This window comes from Pongo abelii, chromosome 16 (genome assembly GCF_028885655.2).
Source record: "Pongo abelii isolate AG06213 chromosome 16, NHGRI_mPonAbe1-v2.0_pri, whole genome shotgun sequence".
NCBI lineage: Eukaryota > Metazoa > Chordata > Mammalia > Primates > Hominidae > Pongo > Pongo abelii.
The window spans coordinates 80422008-80443921 of NC_072001.2; the positions used below are offsets into that span (position 1 = coordinate 80422008).

General features: G+C 40.3%; 1 protein-coding gene across 48 annotated transcripts in view; it reads right to left on the reverse strand.

The window, feature by feature from the left end:
* Positions 1 to 21914, reverse strand: part of PEAK1 (pseudopodium enriched atypical kinase 1) — a 313738-nt gene that overhangs the window by 17488 nt on the left and 274336 nt on the right. For all 48 annotated transcript variants that reach the window (NM_001133744.2, XM_054531185.2, XM_054531202.2 and 45 more), the window contains 1 exon segment: positions 7758 to 8503. In NM_001133744.2, coding sequence (NP_001127216.2) covers positions 7758 to 8503 — 746 coding nt within the window.

The following is a 21914-nucleotide window of genomic DNA, read 5'->3' on the forward strand; positions in this document are numbered from 1 at the left end:
CCATGGAAAAGGTCAGGTACAATAGTAGGGAGAGGGGAGAGGAAGCATGTTTTTGTTTAATTATACAACTGTCTCATGATAATGCAGTGATTAAGAAATCCATTAGGTATAGCATGCAACATGTGCTCAGAAAATTAAAGAAGAAAATTCAGAGCTGGATTATTTAAGAATACATAGGAGCTTTCTAAGTATGTGAAAAGGAAGGAATAACCAACTTTTACTAAATGCTTAACTTTGTGCCAAATGATGCTCTCAGCACTGTGTGTGTGTGTGTGTGTGTGTGTATGTATATATATCACTATATACATATTAACTTCTGTGATTTTTTACAATGGTTTTAAAAGACCTGAAGTATTTTTTTCCATTTTACAGAAAAGGCAAGTAATGGCCAAGGTAACAGCTAATATGTAGCTAAAGCACAGATTTAAACTCAGGTCTGTCTGACTTAAAAGCCTAAATTCTTAGCCACTTTGTTAACAGTCTTCACATTTTGTACATAGGAACCACTTGGGGTACTTGCTACAAATGCAGTTTCCAAGGCCTTACTGCCAGCCATTCTGATTCTGTAGGAAATGACATTTTTAATGAGGATCCCTCAGGTGATTCTGAAATAGGTCACAGCAGATCACAATGCAGAAGTTCTTTATTGTATTATACTGCCTCCCAGGAGAAGAGCAGTCCAGAGAGAGGAACCAGAGTGTGCAAAAGCTGAGTAGCATTAAACAGGTGCTGTTTATAATTGGTACTAGAGGATGGGACTACAGAGATGAATAACTAAGGATACCTGTTTTAAATAAGCTTAGTGTTTAATGATCCAGAATCTCTGATTCTTGTTTTTTTAATTGAAAAGACATTAGGACATCATTTTTTAACTAATCAAAATAACTGTTACCACCTTAACATAGGAATTATTTGAGTATTACCATTTTGTAGGTCAATTTTCTTAAAGTTATGATCATGTTATTGGTATTCTGCTACTTTCATGTGACATTTAAAAAATGTTTTTCATAATTTTACATAGTCTTCATAATTACTGCTTTTAGCAGCTACAAACATTCCATTGGACTTATGTGCCATAATTTATTATATTGGTTCCTTAATATAAGGTACCTAGTTTGTTTCCAATTTTTGGGAGTATTTAAATTCTTGAAGCTGTCTGTAGATTTCTCTCATAATTTTAAGGAAAAACAAAGATGTTTACATCTCTGAAGTAACGAGAAAGAATACCTAAGTGCAGAATCTATCTAAATATGCTCAAGCCAAAGCCTAATGTTAAGAAAGAATAATAGTGAGTGATCTATAAAATGTTGAGCAGCAATCAATTTTCCATTATTGTTAATAACAATAATGCATTATTTTATATGTACTTTACAGTTTATAAAACTGTTTCACTACATAAACACATGTACTATAACAATCATCTGAGGTAAATAGGGCAGTTAATATATACTGATGTGAAAACCAAGAGAGGCGCATGACTTGCATAAAAATACACAGTGATATCTTCAGAACTTGGACCCAGGTCAGCTGACTCCAAAGCTCTTTATTCAGTGCTGTGATGCCTTTTCATTTAAGACCAATACAAATAATAAAGCTAATCATGTTGAATGAAGATTAGAATAAATATGAAAGAGGAAAACCTTCAAATCCAGGAAAAGTCCTGAGTTAAAACCACTTACTTTATAACAAAGACAAACATGATATCTGCTATGGACAGAATTGTCTCTCTCCCCAAACTCTTCATATATTGAAGCCCTAGCCTACAATGTTACTGTATTTTGGAGACAGGGCTAACAAGGAGGTAATTAATTAAAAGAGATCATAAGAGTGGGGCCATGATGTGACAGGATTAGTGTCCTTCTAAGAACAGACACTGGGGCGTGCTTGCACATGCTTCTTGTGTTCTCTCTTGCGCTCTCTCTCTCTCTCTCCCTCTCTCTCTCCCTGTCATGTAAGGGCACAGTGAGAAGGAGGCTATCTGTAAGCCAGGAAGAGAGCCCTCACTAGAAGCCAAATCAGCTAGAACCTTGATCTTGGGTCTTCCAGCCTCCATAACTGTGAGAAAATAAATTTATCCTTTTCAGTCTATGGTATTTTGTTACGGCAGCCTGAGCAGAATGAGATTTTGATACTGAGAAGTGGGGTGCTGTTGTAAAAATACTTTAAAAGGTAGAAGCAGCTTTGGAATTGGGTAGAGGCTAGAAGAGTTTTGAGATGCATGTGAGAAAAAGCCCAGATAACCATGAACAGACAGTTGCTAGAAATATGGATGCTAGGGGCGATTCTGATGAGGTTTCTGATAGTAAACAAGGAACATTATTGGAAACTGGAGGAAAGGGAATCCTTGTCATAAAGTGGCAAAGAACTTAGCAGGACTGTGTTTTGTAGAAGACAAAACTTGCAAGAGATGAAATTGAGATTTCTAAGCAAAGTGAAGGAGTGGCTTGGTTCCTCCTGACTGCTTATAGTAAAATGTGAAAGGAGAGAGATGAATTGAAAAAGGAATTGTTGAGCAAAAAGAAACCAGAATGCGAAGACTTGGAAAATTTGCAGTCTATCCATACTGTGAAAATGGTGAGGCTGGGCATGGTGGCTCATGCCTGTAATCCCAGTACTTTGGGAGGCTGAGGCGGGTGGATCATCTGAGGTCAGGAGATCGAGACCAGCCTGGCCAACATGGTGAAACCCTGTCTCTACTAAAAATACAAAAATCAGTTGGCATGGTGACGGACGCCTGTAATACCAGCTACTTGGGAGGCTAAGGCAGGAGAATCACTTGAACCCAGGAGATGGAGGCTGCAGTGAACCAAGATCGTGTCACTGCACTCCAGCCTGGGTGACAGAGTGAGACTCCATCTCAAAAAACAAACAAAAAAAAAAGTGAAAGCTTGTTCTAAGAGAATACCAAGGGTGTGGCTAAACAACTATTTGATAAAGAGAAGATGGATATGACTTATGGACTTAACCAGCCATCTCAGCACAAGTCAGGGATAATAATGGGATTATACCAGCAAAGACATTGTCAGTTTGAATTAAAAGGGACAAAGTGGGACAAAATAAAGGAAGGCTACTGAACTTGGATTCTACAGGACTAGCCTAGAGAGCTATTTGGCTGCAAACACGTACTGTTCTTCAAGGAAAGGGAAGAATGATCCTGAAAGTGATACAGAAACATCAGGGCTGCTTTTCCCACCAAAGGACCAGTAGGCAAGGCTGTTTCATCCTCAGTTTCAAAGGGTGAAGCTGCCTCTTGAGATCTGGCAGGCTAGGATAACCATGACCAGTGCCTCAGTATTGGGCCACTATGCAGAGCCATGGTGGTGATGGTGCCACCCCAGTGTGCTGGCAGGGGAGAGTATCAAACCAAAGAGGATTATTCTTGGGCTGAAGATTTAATAGAACTTGACTTGCCAGGTTTTGAAATTGCTCGGGATTTATCACTCCTTCCTTCCTTCTGATTTCTTTCTCTTGGAATGGGAACATCTATCCTATGGCTATACACAATTGTATTTTGTAAGCATGTAACTTGTGGTTTCACAGTTTCACAACTGGAGAGCCTCAGGACAAATCATACCTTGAATCTCACCGATATCTGATTTAGATGATATTTAGATGAGACTTTGGACTTTAGAGTTGATGCTGTCATAAATAAGACTTTTGGAGCTGTTAGAATGTGTTTTGCATGCTATAAGGACAGATATTCTGAGGCAGGATGGGTTAGAGGTAGAGTGCCATGGGCTAAATTATGTGTTCCCCACCACCAATTCGTATGTTGAATCCTTAACCCTCAATGTGAGACAGTACCTACAAAGAGGTAATTAAGGTTAAATGAGGTCATAAGCATAGGGCCCTGATACAATAGAACTGGTGTCCTTATAAGAGATACCAGTGCATAGCCTTTGCCTTGCACTCTCTTCCTTCCTCTCTCCCTCACTCCTTGCCATGTGAGGACACAAAGAGAAGGTGGCTGTCTGTAAGCCAGGAAGAAAGCCCTCCCCAGAAAGCAAATAAGCTGGAACCATGATCTTGAATTTTTTAGCCTCCAGAAATAGGGAAAATAAATTTCTGTTGTTTAAGTCATATAGAATATGGTGTGTTGTTATGCAACTTGAGCAAACTAAAATAACATACAATTAGTACTCTATGACTGCAGTGGATTTGGTATTTAAGGAGGAGGGATGGTATCCTTTGGCTTTCAAATTGCTAAATTCTACCATTGATTTTTTTTTTTTTTTTTGAGATGTTGTCTCACTCTGTTGCCCAGGCTGGAGTGCAGTGCCTCAGCTTACTGCAACTTCCGCCTCCTGGGTTCAAGCAATTCTCATGCCTCAGCCTCCCGAGTAACTGGGATTACAGGTGCCCGCCACAATGACTGGCTATTTTTTTTTTTTGTATTTTTAGTAGAGACGGGGTTTTGCCATGTTGGCCAGGCTGGTCTCCATCTCCTGATCTCGGGTGATCCGCCTGCCTCAGCCTCCCAAACTGTTGAGATTACAGGCGTGAGCCACCATGCCCAGTCTACCATTGACTTTTTGTTTGCAACATTTTAAAGAACTTTTAGTATCTTCAAGAGACAGTTACACCCCTTAGACTATTCTAAATTCCCTTAGTATGGGAATGGAATTTAAGAAGATAAACAGAAAAAGTTGTTTGTGTGGGCCAACTGTTAGTGTCTTTTGCAAAGGCAGGGTTCACAGAGCCCTAATAGTACAATCAATTGGGCACTTCTGGAAATACCAGAGGGTCTTAAAAGAGACATTTATATTTAGCATTTAGTGTAAAAATATCCTTTTCCAAACCTGCCAACAACTCCTAGTATATAACCACTTGCCACCTGTTCTTTGGAGATTGGTTTTACATCATTATAAGCAAAGAACTCAATACCAGACCACTGATTTGGGAAAGAGACAAGATTCCATGGCAATAATACATAAAGTTAGTCAAGCCCTACTTCTCAATTGTTTTGAAAGAACAGATAGTTCAATGTCCCTTTCTGAAATAGGTACTCATCCTGCATTGGTGATTTTGCAGCAATAAGGGCCCAAGATAGATAAGGCACCATAACCTCAATTTATATAACAGCTCTTAAGTGCTATATAGAATCTCAAAATGCCTTTTTAAACTCAATAGTAATGTATTAACTTGAATCCAGATCCCCTTCCTTACAGTTTATCCCTCAGTTTAATTTAAAAAGTGTGGGCTGGAGCACAGGGTTATTCTTCCAGTGACATCAGACAGTCAACTGGTGTAGATACTGTTAACTGCAGAGGGTAGCTAGCTGAAGGTCTGTTTCAAACATACATTCCGTCTTGATAGGTAAGGCCAATCGTTTACTTTACCCATTAATTTGCTAAGATACCATCTGGTCTTTCTAAGCCAAATTAACATGTAAAAGTCATTTAGATATGTTAATTGGTTTTGAACCAGTGAATAGAATCAGTAAAAAGGGACTACAGGAATGGAGAACACTACCTTAAGTTTACATATAGGGCTTTGTGTTTTTCAAAAACCTTTCACATGCATTATCTCACTTGATCCTACATTCACTGTAAACATCTGAAAGAGGAGGAAATTGAGGCTCAAAGATTGTTCCTCTCTTAAAGTAACCTAGGGAAGAAGCTAGTGGGTAGTGAATGAAATGAACACTTATTAGCTACATTTTGTTTTCTTTTAACCAAACAACAGCTCCATAAGATGGGTGCCATTATTGACAAAGCTACTAAGAGGCAGAACCAGGATCTGAACCCAAATCTTTTGGACTTCAAAGTCCACACTTTATTATATTGATGAAACCTATGGCTTTCTGTTACAGTGAATGTAACTGGGCAAGAATTCTTGATGTCAAGAGTTTAGCTGCCTTGAAGAAGTGGGTTATCTGAAATAAGCAATCTACATGTAAGAAATTGATAAGTGGCACAATGGACAAAATGCAGCTATGGAGTCAGAAATATTTGTGATTACAACTCAGCTCTGGCCAGGCATGGTGGCTCATGCCTGTAATCCCAGCACTTTGGGAGGCCGAGGTGGGCGGATCACGAGGTCAAGAGATTGAGACCATCTGGCCAACATGATGAAACCCCGTCTCTACTAAAAATACAAAAATTAGCTGGGCATGTTGGTGTACACCTATAGTCCCAGCTACTCGGGAGGCTGAGGCAGGAGAATCGCTTGAACCCTGGAGGCAGAGGTTGCAGTGAGCCAAGATCGCGCCACTGCACTCCAGCCTGGCAACAGAGCGAGACTCCGTCTCAAAACAAAACAAAACAAAACAAAAACAACAACAAAAAACTTAGTTCTACCACTTGCTAGCTGTGTGATCCTAACCAAGTCAGCTTACTTCTTGGAGCTTCATTTTCCTCATATGTCAAATGGAGAAAAAGATCTTAATCTCATAAAGTTGATGTGAAGATTAAATTATGTAACAAAAATAAAGTTCCAGGAACATCAATAAACATTAGTTATCCTCCTCTATAAAAATGTTTCTCTAGGGAGCAAAGGAGTTACAGAGCAGAGGTAGACAAGCATTTCTTAGCTGGTAAAGGGTAAAGTCAGAAACATAAACCAGGTATGGTGGCTCATGCCTGTAATCCCAGCACTTTGGGAGGCCAAGGTGGGAGGATCACTGGAAGCCAGGAGTTTGAGACCAGCCTGGGCAACATAGTGAGACCACCATCTCTACCAAAACCAAAAATATCAGTCATGTGGTGGCACACACCTGAGGCTGCAGTGAGCTATGATCATGCCACTGCACTCCAGCCTAAAAAAAAGACAGAAACATGCAGTGAAAGGTACATAACAGACCCCATATTTATAGGTAGCCCTTGCAAAAAGCAAAGCTCAAGGGCTACCTACTTTTTTTTTGAGACAGGGTCTCACTTTGTTGCCCAGGCTGGAGTGCAGTGACCCGATCATGGCTCACTTCAGCCCTGACCTCCTGGGCTCAGGTGATCCTCCCACCTCAGCCTCCTGGGTGGCTGGGACTACAGGCATGAGCCACCATATTTGGCTAATTTTTTCTATTTTTTTTGTAGAGACAGGGTTTCACCACATTACCTAGGCTGGTCTCGAACTCCTGGGCTCAAGCTATCCACCTGCTTCGGGCTCCCAAAGTGCTGGGATTATAGCCATGAACCACCACGCCTGGCCAGATTACCTACTTTAAAAGGACTTCTTTGGCTGGGCACGGTGGCTCACGCCTGTAATTCCAGCACTTTGGGAGGCCAAGGTGGGAGGATCACCTGAGATCAGGAGTTCGAGACCAGCCTGGTCAACATGGTGAAACCCCATCTCCACTAAAAATACAAAAATTAGCTGGGCGTGGTGGCAGGTACCTGTAATCCCAGCTACTCAGGAGGCTGAGGCACAATAATTGCTTGAAACTGGGAGGCGGAGGTTGCAGTGAGCCGAGATTGCACCATTGCATTCCACAATGGGCAACAAGAGCGAAACTCCATCTCAAAAAAAAAGACTTCTTTGACTTCTAGAGTTTGGGTTAAGGTACCTCCAAGATCCCATAGAACTCTTGTTTACCTCTATCTTTGCATGCAGTATACTGCTGTAATTCTGTTAAGTTACATATCTGTTTTCTCTAAATAATGAATAAGCCCCCTGCTTAATCTAGTATCTGGTAAGAGGTAGATGCTCAATAATTTGCTGAATGGAGGAATGAAGGAAAGAAAGGAGAAAAGCAGAATGAATCCATCCCAGTAACAATGTACTGGTTAAGACTTAACATGAGATTTATAATATTTTCTTACCTTGACTGCATAGTTATTAAGTGGATCTTTTGCATATGAAGCAGTATAGTAAACAGCATCACCTGCCTCACAACATGGTTTGTCACTGGTTAGCCTGAAGTCTGACCAGCTGTCCACTCCAAAACGGAGCTGGTCCTTCTGCCCAGCCATGAAAAGGTCTTCGCATTTAACAGCCAGTTTCTTCAAGGCATCTGTATGAAGGCTTCGGATTTTACCCACTACTTCCTCCCGATTCTCAAGTCCTCGATAAAGTGCCTGTCTCTGCGGCTTCTGGATGCCTCGGCCCTGTCTGCAAGAGGGCCCACGCCGGCTGGAGAGGGATTCCATGCTGTTGGAAAATCTATCCTTAATACTGAGAGTGGTTAAGCTGGAAATGCTGTTTGCTGCTGAGGGGACAGGTCTCTCCTTGCGCAAAGGCCTTTCCAAGGAGTCGTAAGACTCAATGTCCAGTCCTTTGAGTTCATAGCTGATGGAAGAACCAGCACTGCTGGCATCCCAGTTGGGGTCGATATCATAGGTGGGATTAGCCATGACACAGAGACTACTTTCCATGGATTTTTGGAGGTCCTTGGAGATTGGCTCTGTATTGGCTCTTATGATCATCTTCTTTGGCAGTGGGGGTGGTGTAGGCTGGGAAGCATTGGGTGCTTCTTGGTCTGTTTTCCCTCCAAAGGCGATGGCATCGTCCACAGCTCCCTTGGGCTGTCGTGGCTGCTTGGGAGGTATCATGGCTGCTCTAGATTGCCCTGTATTGTTTTTAAAGCAATAAAAAGAAAAGAGTAAGTAAAGTTTTCAATCTAATTTTATAACTGAAACTTGAGCAGAAATGAGTGAGGTAGCCATGAGAATGTAAGAATAAGTCAACTCTTTAGTTCAAAATGGGAAAAGAGAACAACCAAAGAACAAATACCTAAACGTTGAAGTATCCAAGCCTTAGTGGGAACAACAAATATGCATAATGTCTTGGCCCTGTCTAGGAACAGGGCACTGGTTTGGGTGATGAGTTTTGTTTTCAAAAAGGAAACCAGATTCTCCAGTCCTACCCTTTAGAGTGCTATATTCACCACACCAGAATATTGAGGGATGACAGACACTCGAATATACTTGGATTGTGACAGAGTAGAGATGATAGCATTGTGGATAAAGAAAATACTTGGGAGCGTTATTACAAACAGAATTGAAACTATCAATGCAACCATTAGACAGGGGCTCAGAAGATACTATTCTGTTCTTTTTATTCCAAAGTTACATTGTATTATATATAGCACTTGTCATGCATATAACACTTTCCAACACATGAATACAATTTCAAAAGCCATGCTATTTATTTTACTATAGAGATGGATTCTGACATTGCTTAAACTGGTCTACGTAAAAGATTACTGTGATTGTGGTAAGGGGAACAGTGTATACGAGCAGTCAACTTCTGTTCTGAACACTAATTCCCAAACTCTTATGTGATTCTCTTTTATTTTGGTGGGCATATACATTGTGATTTGAGAGATACTATTTTTCAACATCTTTTATAAGCCCTAGTTAGAGAACCATTCATCTGTGCTTAGTTTCCAGCATTTATGATTAGAAAAAGATAAAACACACGTGTGTCTGAATATACCTTCAGGGCTTATTGTACAACAGAGAGAACACATTATTTTTTAAAGACAGAAAAATATACATGAAACTTCTATAAAGGCTATTACAAATTAGTCCTGTTATTAAAATGAGGTCTCTACTCAAGATCTCAGAGTTATAAGGCTCTGTTATGGGTTGAATTATATCCCCCAAAAAGGTATGTTGAAGTGCTAACCCCTGGTACCGATGAATGTGATCTGTTGGAAGTCTTTGTAGATTTAATAGTTAAGATGAGGTCATTAGGACGGGCCCTAATCCAATATGGCTGATGTCCTTATAAGAAGAAAAAACACCATGTAAAGACAGGACAGAGAGGGAAAACACTACATGACATTGGAGGCAGAGTCTGGAGTGACACAGGTGCAGACTAAGGAATACCAAGCATTGATGGCCACTACCAGATGCCAGACAAAGGCAAGAAAGGAATCTACCCACTGTCTCAGAGGGAACACAGCCCTGCTGACACCTTGATTTCAGACTCCTAGCCTCCATAACTGTGAGAGAATATATTTGTGTTGTTTTAAGCCACCCATTTGTGGTACGTTTTTACAGCAGTCCTAGGAAACTCATACATTCTCCTACTGATGTTCATATAGAGTAGAAGGCACTGGATGGTGCTGAGGATGACAATGAATAGGGGTGGTGGTTTGTTTTGTTAAAATCATGTCCTGGCAGCATGTCAACGGTAAGCACCAATATAATCTGGGATTGTAATAGTAAGTGTTGCTTATGATAGGGATAAGTTCTGAGAGAGTTAGGCAATCTCATCATTACACAAAAATCATAGAGTGTACTTACACGAACCTAGATGGTACAGCCTACTACACACCTAGGCTATATGGTATAGCCTACTGCTTATAGGCTACAAACCTGTACAACATGGTACTGTACTGAATACTGTGGGCAACTGTAACACAATGCTAACTACTTGATATGGTTTGGCTGTGTCCCCACCCAAATCTCATCTTGAATTCCCACATGTTGTGGGAGGGACCCAGTGGGAGGTAACTGAGTCAGCACAGGTCTTTCCCATACTGTTCTCGTGACAGAGAATAAGTCTCATGAGATCTGAGGGTTTTAAAAAGAGGAGTTCCCCGGCACATGTTCTCTCTCTTTGCCTGCTGCCATCCACATACGATGTGACTTGCTCCTCCTTGCTCTCTGCCACGTTCTCTCTCTTTGCCTGCTGCCATCCACATACAATGTGACTTGCTCCTCCTTGCTCTCTGCCATGATTATGAGGCCTCCCCAGCCATGTGGAACTCTTAAGTCCAATAAATCTCTTTCTTTTGTAAATTGCCTGGTCTTGTGTATGTCTTTATCAGCAGTGTGAAAATGGACTAATACAGTAAATTGGTACCAGTAGAGTGGGGTGTTGCTGAAAAGATACCCGAAAATGTGGAAGCAACTTTGGAACTAGGTAGCAGGCAGAGGTTGGAACAGTGTGGAGGGCTCAGAAGAAAACAGGGAAATGTGAAAAAGTTTGCAACTTCCTAGAGACTTGGTGAATGGCTTTGACAAAAGTGCTAATAGTGATATGAAAAATAAGGTCCAGGCTGAGGTGGTCTCAGAGGGAGATAAGGAACTTGTTGTGAACTGGAGCAAAGGTGACTCTTGTTATGTTTTAGCAAACAGACTGGCAGCAATTTGGCCCTGCCCTAGAGATTTGTGGAACTTTGAACTTGAGAGAGATGACTTAGGGTATCTGGCAGAAGAATTTTCTAAGCAGCAAAGCATTCAAGAGGTGACCTAGGTGCTGCTAAAGGCATTCAGTTTTATAAGGGAAGCAGAGCATAAAAGTTCCGAAAATTTGGTTTGGCGCAGTGGCTCATGCCTGTAATCCCAGCACTTTGAGAGGCTGAGGTGGGTGGATCACTTGAGGTCAGGAGTTTGAGACCAGCCTGGCCAACATGGTGAAACCCTGTCTCTACTAAAAATACAAAAATTAGCTGGGTGTGGTGGCAGACACCTGTAGTCCCAGCTACTCAGGAGGCTGAGCCAGGAGAATCACTTGAACCTCGGAGGTGGAGGTTGCAGTGAGCCGGGATCATGCCACTGTACTCCAGTATTGGTGACAGAGTGAGACCCCGTCTCCAAAAAAATAAATAAATAAAAATAAAAATAAAACAAAAAATCAGAAAATTTGCAGCCTGTCAATGCGATAGAAAAGAAAATACCATTTTTCTGAGGAGAAATTCAAGCTGGTTGCAGAAATTTGCAGAAACTTGCATAAGTAACGAGGAGCTGAAGGTTAATCCCCAAGACAATGGGAAATATTTCTCCAGGGCATGTCAATGGTCTTCACGGCAGCCCCTCCCATCATAGGCCCGAAGCCCTAGGAGGAAAAAGTAGTTTCGTGGGCCAGGCCCAGGGTCCCCTTGCTGTGTGCAGCCTAGGGACTTGGTGCCCTGTACCTTAACCACTCCAGCCATGGCTGAAAGGGGCCACTGTAGAGCTCAGGCTGTGGCTTCAGAGGGTGCACGCCCCAAGCCTTGGCAACTTCCATGTGGCGTTGAGCCTGTGAGTGCACAGAGGTCAAGAACTGGGGTTTGGGAACCTCTGCCTAGGTTTCAGAGGATGTATGAAAACACCTGGATGCTGAGGCAGAAGTTGGCTGCAGGGGTCAGGCCCTCATGGAGAATCTCTGCTAGGGCAGTGTGAAAGGGAAATGTGGGGTCGGAGCCCTCACACAGAGTCCCTACTGAGGCACTGCCTAGTGGAGCTGTGAGAAGAGGGCCACTGTCCTCCAGATCCCAGAATGGTAGATACACTGACAGCTTGCACCATGTGTGTGGAAAAGCCAAAGACACTCAATGCTAGCCCCTCAAAGCAGCTGGGAGGGAGGCTATACCCTGCAAAGCCACAGGGATGGAGCTGCCCAAGACCATGGGAACCCATGTCTTGCATCATCATGACCTGGATGCAAGACATGGAGTCAAGGAAGATCATTTTGGAACTTTAAGATTTGACTGCCCCGCTGGATTTCGGACTTGTGTGGGGCCTGTAGCCCCTTTGTTCTGGCCAATTTCTCCCATTTGGAATGGCTGTATTTACCCAATGACTGTACCCGCATTATATCTAGGAAGTAATTAACTTGCTTTTGATTTTACAGGCTCATGGGTGGAAGGGACTTGCCTTGTCTCGGATGAGACTTTGGACTATGGACTTTTGAGTTAATGTTGAAATGAGTTAAGACTTTAGGGGACTGTTGGAAAGAAAGGCCTGATAGGTTTTGAAATGTGAGGACATGAGATCTGGGAGGGGCAAGGGGTGGAATGATATGGTTTGGCTGTGTCCCCACCCAAATTTCATCTTGAATTCCCACGTGTTGTGGGAGGGACCTGGTGGGAGGTAACTGAATCATGCGGGCAGGTCTTCCCCGTGCTGTTCTCATGATAGTGAGTAAGTCTCACAAGATCTGATGGTTTTAAAAAGAGGAGTTCCCCTGCATAAGCTCTCTCTTTGCCTGCTGCCATTCACATAAGATGTGACTTGCTCCTCCTTGCCTTCCACCATGATTGTGAGGCCTCCCCAGCCATGTGGAACTGTAAGTCCAATAAACCTCCTTCTTTTCTAAATTGCCCAGTCTTAGGTATGACTTTATCAGCAGCGTGAAAATGGACTAACACACTACTTGTGTATCTAAATGTAGAAAAGATACAGTAAAAATACAGTATAAAAGATAAAAAATGGTATGCTTGCATAGGGCACTTACCATGAAAGGAGCCTGCAGGACTGGAAGTAGCCCTGGGTGAGTCACCGAGTGAGTGGTGAGTAAATGTAAAGGCCTTGCATATTATTACCATACACTACTGCAGACTTTATATATACTGTATACTTAGGCTATACTAAATTTATTTAAAAAATTTTCTCCAATAATAAATTAACCTTAGCTTACTTAACTTTTTGACTTTATAAACTTAAATTTTGTTTAACTTTATAAATTTTGTTTAACTTTTATAATAACACTTAGCTTAAGATACATTGTACACTGTTTCCAAATATTTTTTCTTTGGGCCAGGCACGGTGGCTTATGCCTATAATCCCAGCACTTTGGAAGGCCAAGGCGGGTGGATCACTTGAGGCCAGAAGTTTGAGACCAGCCTGGCCAACATGGAAACCGTGTCTATACTAAAAATACAAAAATTAGCCAGGCATGGTGGCGCATGCCTATAGTCCCAGCTACTCAGGAGGCTGAAGCAGGAGAATCGTTTGAACCTGGGAGGCGGAGGTTGCAGTGAGCCGAGATCATAACCACTGCACTCCAGCCTGGGTGACAGAGCGAGACTCTGTCTCAAAAAAAAAAAAAAAAAAAATGTTTTTTCTTTGTGTCTTTATGCTACAAGTCTTTCCCTATTTAAACGAAACTTTTTTTTAATACACTTTTTTGCTAAAAACGAAGACACAAACACACATATTACTAGTCCTACCCCCTGGTACATGTGAATGTGACCTTATTTGGAAATAAAGTCTTTATAGATGTAGTCAAGTTAAGATGAGGTCATTAGAGTGGGCCCTAATCCAGTATGACTGGTGTCCTTATAAGAAAAAACACCATGTGAAGACAGTGACAATGATGACAAAGGCCTACACAGGGTCAAGAATATCAATATCACGGTCTTCCACCTCCACATCCTGTCCCAGTTGCAGGTCTTCAGGGGCAGTAACACGCATGGAGCTGTCATCTCCTAAGATAACAATGCCTTCTTCTGGTATACCTCTTGAAGGACATGCCTGAGGCTGTATCACAGTTTTTAAAAAAATAACTAGGAGTACACTTTAAAATTATGGTAATAGTACAGAAAATGTATAAACCAGTAACACAGTAGTTTTCACCAAGTATTATGTACTATACATAATTGTATATGCTATACTTTTATATGACTGGCAGCGCAGTAGGTTTGTTTACACCAGCATCACCACAAACATGTGAGTAATGCCTTGCACTATGATGTCACAATGGCTATGTCACTAGGTGACAGGAGTTTTTCAGCTCCATCATAATCCTATGAGACCAGTGTTGTTTGCGCAGTCCACTGTTGACCAAAACATCATTATATAGCACATGACTATATCCATTTCCCATGCACACCACTTTCTTCAAGAATATCTAAGAATTTATATAAGCTACAGCAATATATATTGCAAACTCAAGGACCTCTTTTCTCCACCCATGTCATGTAGTAATATTTTTATAAGGAATAGAACGGTATTAAATATAAACAAACAACAACACACATATATACATATATAATATATATATATATATACATTGTGTCTATATACATATATATTTAGAGGGAGGGGGGAGAGGGAGAGCAAGAGAGTAAGAGAAGAGAAAAAATATGAGAATGCTAAGCTTCAAGATGGTCAGAGCTTTTGTTTTATTCACTGCTGTAATCTCTGTGCCAAGAACAAGGTCTAGATAGAATCAACAATAACAACTTCTTGAATGAAGGAATAAATATTTACTACTGAAAGAGAGAAAGTAGTAAAATTGTATAGATACCTATAATAAGGAAACAAATTGAATTAGTATTTTAAAAAATTCCCACAAAGAAAAACCCAGGACCAGATGGCTTCACTGGTGAATTCTACCAAATGTTTAAAGAAGTATTAATACCAATCCTTTGAAAACTTTGCCAAAAAATAGAACAGGAGGAGGGAATGCTTCCCAACTTGAATTCAATGGAGCCAATATTACCTAAATACTAAAACTAGACAAAGACATAAAAAGAAAACTAGAGACTAATGTCTTTTATGAATACAGATGTGAAAATCTATACAATATGCTAGCAAACCGAATCCAGCAACATATAAAAAAGGATTATACACCACGACAAGGTGGGATTTATTCCAGGAATGCAAGGTTGGTTTAACATCTGAAAATCAATCAATGTAATATACCATGCCAATGGAATAAAGGGGGAAAAAAGCTCACATAATCACCTTAATAGATGCAGAAAAAACATTTGATAAAACCAAACACCTTTCCATAATAATAAAACTCAATGAACCAGAAACAGAAGAGAACATCCTCAACCTGATAAAGGAAAGGGCATCTTTGTAAAAGAGCTAACATCATACTTAATGATAAAAGACTGGAAATTTCCCCTGTAATATCAGGAACAAGACAAGGATTTGCGTTCTTGCTATTTCTTTTTTTTTCTTTTTCTTTGTGTCTTTTTTTTTTTCCAGACAGGGTCCCGCTTTGTCACCCAGGCTGGAGTGCAGTGGCACAATCTTGGCTCACTGCAGCCTTGACCTCCCAGACTCAAGTGATCCTTCCACCTCAAGTGATCCTTCCACCTTCCCCAAGTAGCCAGGACTACTATTTTTCATAGAGACAGGGTTTTGCCATGTTGCGCAGGCTGGTCTCAAACTCCTGAGCTCAAGTGACCTGCCTGCCTTGGCCTCCCAAAGTGATGGGATTACAGGTGTGAGCCACTGCACCTCACCCATTTCTATTCTACGTTGTACAGGAGGTTCTAGTCAGGGATATTAGGAAAGAAAAACAGATAAAGACATCCGGATTGTAAAGAGGAAAGTAAAACTATCTCATCATTCACAGATAATATAATCGTGTATATTGAGAAGTGTAGGGAATTCACACACAAAAAAACTATTAGAATGAATATACCAGTTCGGCAAGGTTACAGGATACAAGATCAACATACAAAAACCAATTCATTTCTATACATTATAAATGAATGATCCAAAATAAAATTAAGAAGACAATTCTATTTACAACACCATCAAAAAGGATAAAGTAACCAGAAATAAACCTAACAAAACTAGTGTAAGACTTGTACTTTGAAAACTATAAAACATTGCTGAAAGAAACTAAAAAGCAAATGGAAAGACATCTTATGCTCATGGATCAGAGACTTTATATTGTTAAAAGGGAAATATTCCCAAAATTGATCTACAGATTTAATGTAATCCCTATCAAAATTCCAGTTAGACTTCTTGCAGAAACTGGCAGGCTCATCCTAAAATTCATATGGAAATACAAGAAACCTAGAGTGGTCAAAGTCTTTAAAAAGAATAAAGTTGGAAAAGTTACACTTTCCACTTCCAACTTATTACAAAATTATAGTAATCAAGAGTATGTGGTACCGGCGTAAGAACAGAAATATAGATGAATGAAATATATTTGAGAGTGCAGAAGTGAACCCTTATATTTAAGGCCAATTGATTTTTGACAAGATCGCCAACAAGAATTCAACAGGGAAAGAACAGTTTCAAGCAAAATAATGATATTGAATCCCTACCTCACACTATACACAAAAATTAACTAAAAATGTATGAAATTTAAATATAAGAGCTAAAACTAAAAAACTCTTAGAAAAAAAGTAGGAATAAATCTTTGCAACCTTGGGTTAGGTAATGGTTTCTTAGATATGATACCTAAAGTATAAGTAACAAAAGAAAAAGTAGATTGGAAGTCAATAAAAATTATAAACTTTTATGCTTCAAAGGACATCTTTAAGAAAGTAAAAAAGACAACTCACAGAATGGGAGAAAATATGTTCAAATTACATATCTGATAAGAGACTTATATTCAGAATACATAAGGAACTCTTTTGAAAAAGATAAATAACCCAAGTAAAAATGGGTAAAAGATTTGCATAGCCATTTCCTCAAAGAAAATATATAAATGGCCAGTGCATGTGGAAAGATGTTTGGCATCATCACTCATGAGGTAAATGCAAACTAAGACATCATTTCACACCTACTAGGTTAGCTGTAATAAAACACACAGGCAAGTGTTGGTGAGGATGTGGAAAAATTCAAATGCTTATACATTGCTAGTAGGAATCTAAAATGGTGCCACCACCTCGGAAAATATTTTGGTAGTTCCTCAAAAAGTTAAACATACAGTTACTATTTGACCCAGCATTTCGACTCCTGGGTATATACCCAAGACAACTGAAAACATGTCCACCCAAACTTTATATACAAATGTTCATAAGCAGCAGCATTTATAATAGCCAAAAAGTAGAAACAAACCAGATGTCCATCACCTGATGAATGGATAAATTAAATGTGGTATACCCATACAATTGACTATTATTCAGGCATAAGAGGAGTGAAGTACTGATGTATGTATGCAACAACATGGAAAAACCTTGAAAACATTATGCTAAGTGAGAGAAGCCAGTCAAAAATGACCACATATTATATGATTCCACTTATATGAAATTTCCAGAAATATATAAAGGCATAGAGACAGAAAGCAGATTAGCTGTTGTAAGGGGCTGGGGGTAGGGGAGAATGGACAGTCACTGCTAACGGGTTTCTGTTTGGGATGATGAAAATGCTCTGAAATTAGACATTAGTGATGCTTGCAAAATTCTGTGAATATACTAAAACTAACTGAATTGCACACTTTAGTAGGGTGAATTTTATGGAATATAAATTATATCTCAATAAAGAAAATCAACAATCCATTCTTAGAAACAACCATCAATTCAGTTTTCAGTCTTATCTTCTCATTCCTCTGTGCCCTTAACTAAGGATGTAGGGGCTTGGCATTTACTGAATGTTTCCTGTGATGGTGGGGTCTCCTTCCCAAAGCTGCCCCAGCCCTATTTTCTCTTGGCTAATTGAGACGTCAGACCATGGTTTATTTACAAGACGACAGAAGTATGCTTTGTAATAAGTCCTAATTTTTCAGTTGCTTACCTAGACCTTTCAGAGATGAAGCACCACGGAGAAGGTTAGAAGCAGTGAATTGCACCAGCTGAGGCCCTATCATCCTTGCCTGACAACTGTGACAGTCTCCCATTATTGCTGTCTCCAGTTTTACCTCCCTCACCACACAAACCACTAGAGAGATGTTTTTCAAATGCCAAAGCTGATCATGACACTTCTCTGCTTTAAAAAATTCTGTCCTAAAGATCAAGTTCAAATCTTCAAGTAAAGTAAGTGAGCCTTTCATGATCTGGCCCTGGTATACCTGTTTCTTGTCGCATTTCCTCTTATATCCTAAGTCAGAGCCACCGAACTTCTTGCGGTTTCTCCAGCACTCTTGGCCAATTTTACACTTCCTTTGTGCTTTGTGTCTTTGCTCATGCTGATCCTCTTCCAGGAATAGTTTCCCACTCCTCTCATCTTTAAATATTCTGCTTCTAGGGAATATTTCTTACTCCACTCCCCAGAATTGACCTTTCTTGGGCCCTCAGATAGACCCTGTGAATATTCCCCCGTAAGCACTTACAACCCTTGACCTTGTGTTCTGTTCTGAATTCCCTACTGGTTTGCTCATTGAGGGAATGGACTGTGTCTCATTTGTGTACCCAAGACCAAGCAAAGAATCTAGGCTGAGAGCAGAATGGAATAAATAAGAAAACTGGAACATGAACCTATTCTTACCTATTCCAGTGTGGGCCCTATAAGAAGCTTTATGGGCAGCCATGTTCTACCCATTTCTCCAAATTAGAAGAAACAAAAATAATCACGGACATGAGAGAAATGGAGAATTCCAAAAGTACCCTTTTTTCTTTTATAACCTCAGAACTGACAAGAGAGAGAAGGTCTATCATCATCAGCAGCTCTTTAATGCTTATCAGAGGAGGTGAAGAACGGCTGATTGTGTGACTTTCTGCCAGCTAGAGAATGAAGTTCAAACTCCTCAGCAAGTTGGTCAAGGCTCTCTGTCTTATCTACCACTATTTCTCATCAACCCTTCCTATGAATCACTCATTTCCTGTTAATATGTTCCATATTTTTATTTTTACATTTTTGCCTTAGCTAGGGTGTCTGTCCTTTGCCTAGCTCAAATGGCACTTATCAACTGAAGCCTTCCCTACTCTCTACTCCTCCACCTCAAACTGGAAGCCATAGCTTCTTCCTCTGTGTTCTCTTAGCACTTTTTGCTTTACTAGAGCATTTTTAGCCTTTTATAAAGTGTGTGTTTTTACATCCCCTCAGAACCTGATGTGATGTAAGGCGCACAGCAGGTATGCAGTAAGTGGCTGCTGGACTGAGAGATAGAGTCAACAGAGTTGGTCATCAATTCAAAATGGAAATGGACAGCCAAGGTAGCAAGGAAATAAGTAACGTGGCTTCTCTTCCCAAATAGCAGGATACGATCTCCTGGGAGCTAAGGAGATTTCCACATGAGAATCAGAAACTTAGGCGTTCCAAATGAAACCACAAACATTCCACAGCCCATGCAAGTCGGTCAAGCCATTCTCCTAAGTCTAAAACTGGTTTGCGCTTTTAGTTTTTTCCTCCAAGAAAGACAAGTTCTCCTAACTGAATTCCAATCATTTGGGTCAATGTTTTAAAAGCTTGGTATCTTAGCTGTTTTTATTTTAAACTTTTAATCCTGTACATTCCTGTCAAGCCCCTGGGACCAGACACCAAGCTCAGCTTTCAGCAGGCCTAATATAACATCACATACTCTACATTTTTGTGGCATACCAGTGCTCTAAACAGAAAAAAATAGATTGTGTTCTAAATCTTGCCTTGCTATATGCTAAAAAAATTCTTTTGGACAAATATGTTTGACTAAACCACACTCAAAACTTACTTTTCTCTTTTTCTGAGCTTCCATAATCTACCTCTTTACTTTCTCCCCACTTAAAAATGTTTTCAGGCCGGGCGCGGTGGCTCATGCTTGTAATCCCAGCACTTTGGGAGGCCGAGGTGGGCGGATCGCCTGAGCTCAGAAGTTCGAGACCACCCTGGGCAACATGGTGAAGCCCCGTCTCTACTAAAATACAAAAAATTAGCCGTGGGTGGTGGCATGTGCCTGTAGTCCCAGATACTCGGGAGGCTGAGGCATGAGAATCACTTGAACCTGGGAAGTGGAGGTTGCAGTGAGCCACAATTATGCCACTGCACTGCAGCTTGGACTACAGAGTGAGATTCCATCTCAAAAAAAAAAAAAAAAATGTCTTCAGACTGACGGGCCCTATATCACGTTCTGGAAAGCAAACAAATGTTTGCTTATGACCTGGTAGGTAATCATTACAGTCTTAGGGTGCTAAGGATAAAGAACACTAACAATGGCCCACTTGTGCAGGAGTAGCATGATTTCCTGGTTGATCTCTCTGCCTCCTGTCATCTCATAGGTAGCTCACAGAATCTTTTAGAAAATCCTGATTGTGCCTCTATTCAAAATTCTTCAGTGGCTCTCCATTTGCTACAAGTAAAAGATATGCCTTTTGTGACCCTCTTCCTGACTCCTCCAGGCAGAGGCTTTCATTAAACCTTTAAATATCTGCATCACAGCAACTATCATGGTCCTAAGAGTCCAGCCCCATGTCTCTCTCTCCCAAAGATCAGAAGTCCTTGAAAAATACATTAGTATTCCCAGCACTTAGCCTGGTACCAGGGAGATAGTTGGTGTTCAACAAATGTTTGCCAGATAAAAGCATTAAAGCCCAAATAAATAGAACTTATCTTCCTATTTAAACTGTAGTTTCAATCTTCATCCCTAATTTTCTCCCCAGGGCTCAAAACAAGTAATAAAGATGAGAAAGAGAAGGGAGAACAAAATAAGAGACCATCGCCTCCACTAGTGCATAGCGGGGAATACGTAGAGTTTATAAACCACACACCATCACTGTGCAACAGCCTTGTCAAATGGATAGGGTCTCTCATTGGCCAAACCTAGCGCTCAGTGCATCATCCGCCTCCAGCAGGCATCAGCAGCTTAGGAGGAAGGGGCCTAATCTACCTAGGCATTATTACTGTGCTGAGGCCTACCAAAGTCAAATATAAGCAACAACTGGCAAATCACAGGGGATATCAACTTCATGCCAAACAATAAAACAAACCTGATTTCCAAAGAAAACTTTGGGTTTAGCCTCAAACAGATATAAAGACCACTTTAAAGAATGTCAGTGGTATAGCAGCTGGCTGACTTAATTTTTGTAAGTCCTCATTAGTGGAAACCTCTCCAAAAACAGAGATTATTTATTTGGGGGTAATTTATCTATGTAATTTAAATACCGCATTCTCTCAACTAATTCTAGTATATGGAAAACTATTTTTAAATGGGAATGCAGCTAACTTCGGGACAGAGTGTATGATTTCTTTTTAAATAGAAATAATTACCATTTTAGGAAGTACAACTGCTCAAACAAATGTTCAAAGCTCTCAACCTCAGTTTTTTATTTTTTAAGCATCTAAATGATCTAAAACTGTGCAATTCTTTAGCCTTTGGTTCAAATCATTAGCTATGCAGTGTGTGCAGTAATGTCTGCTCAATAATTATTTGTTGAGTAAATGAGTGAATGATAATGTAATCCTCAGAATAATTTTTTTAAAAAGCTGGCATTTATAACGACATTATTCTATAATTACAACATCAAGGCCAGCAAGGTAATGACATTCTTTTAAGTATATCCACCCCGTAAAATTTAACACTAACAATCAATATTAATGCCAAAGGAAGTTCTGGAGACAGAAGACTTATGTGTTTTCTTTCAGTGTTTGAAGGATAAAGCCTAAAGGAGATGCTCAAAGTAAGTAAAATGAGAAAATGTGCAGTTTCTTGTGTTGATCTAT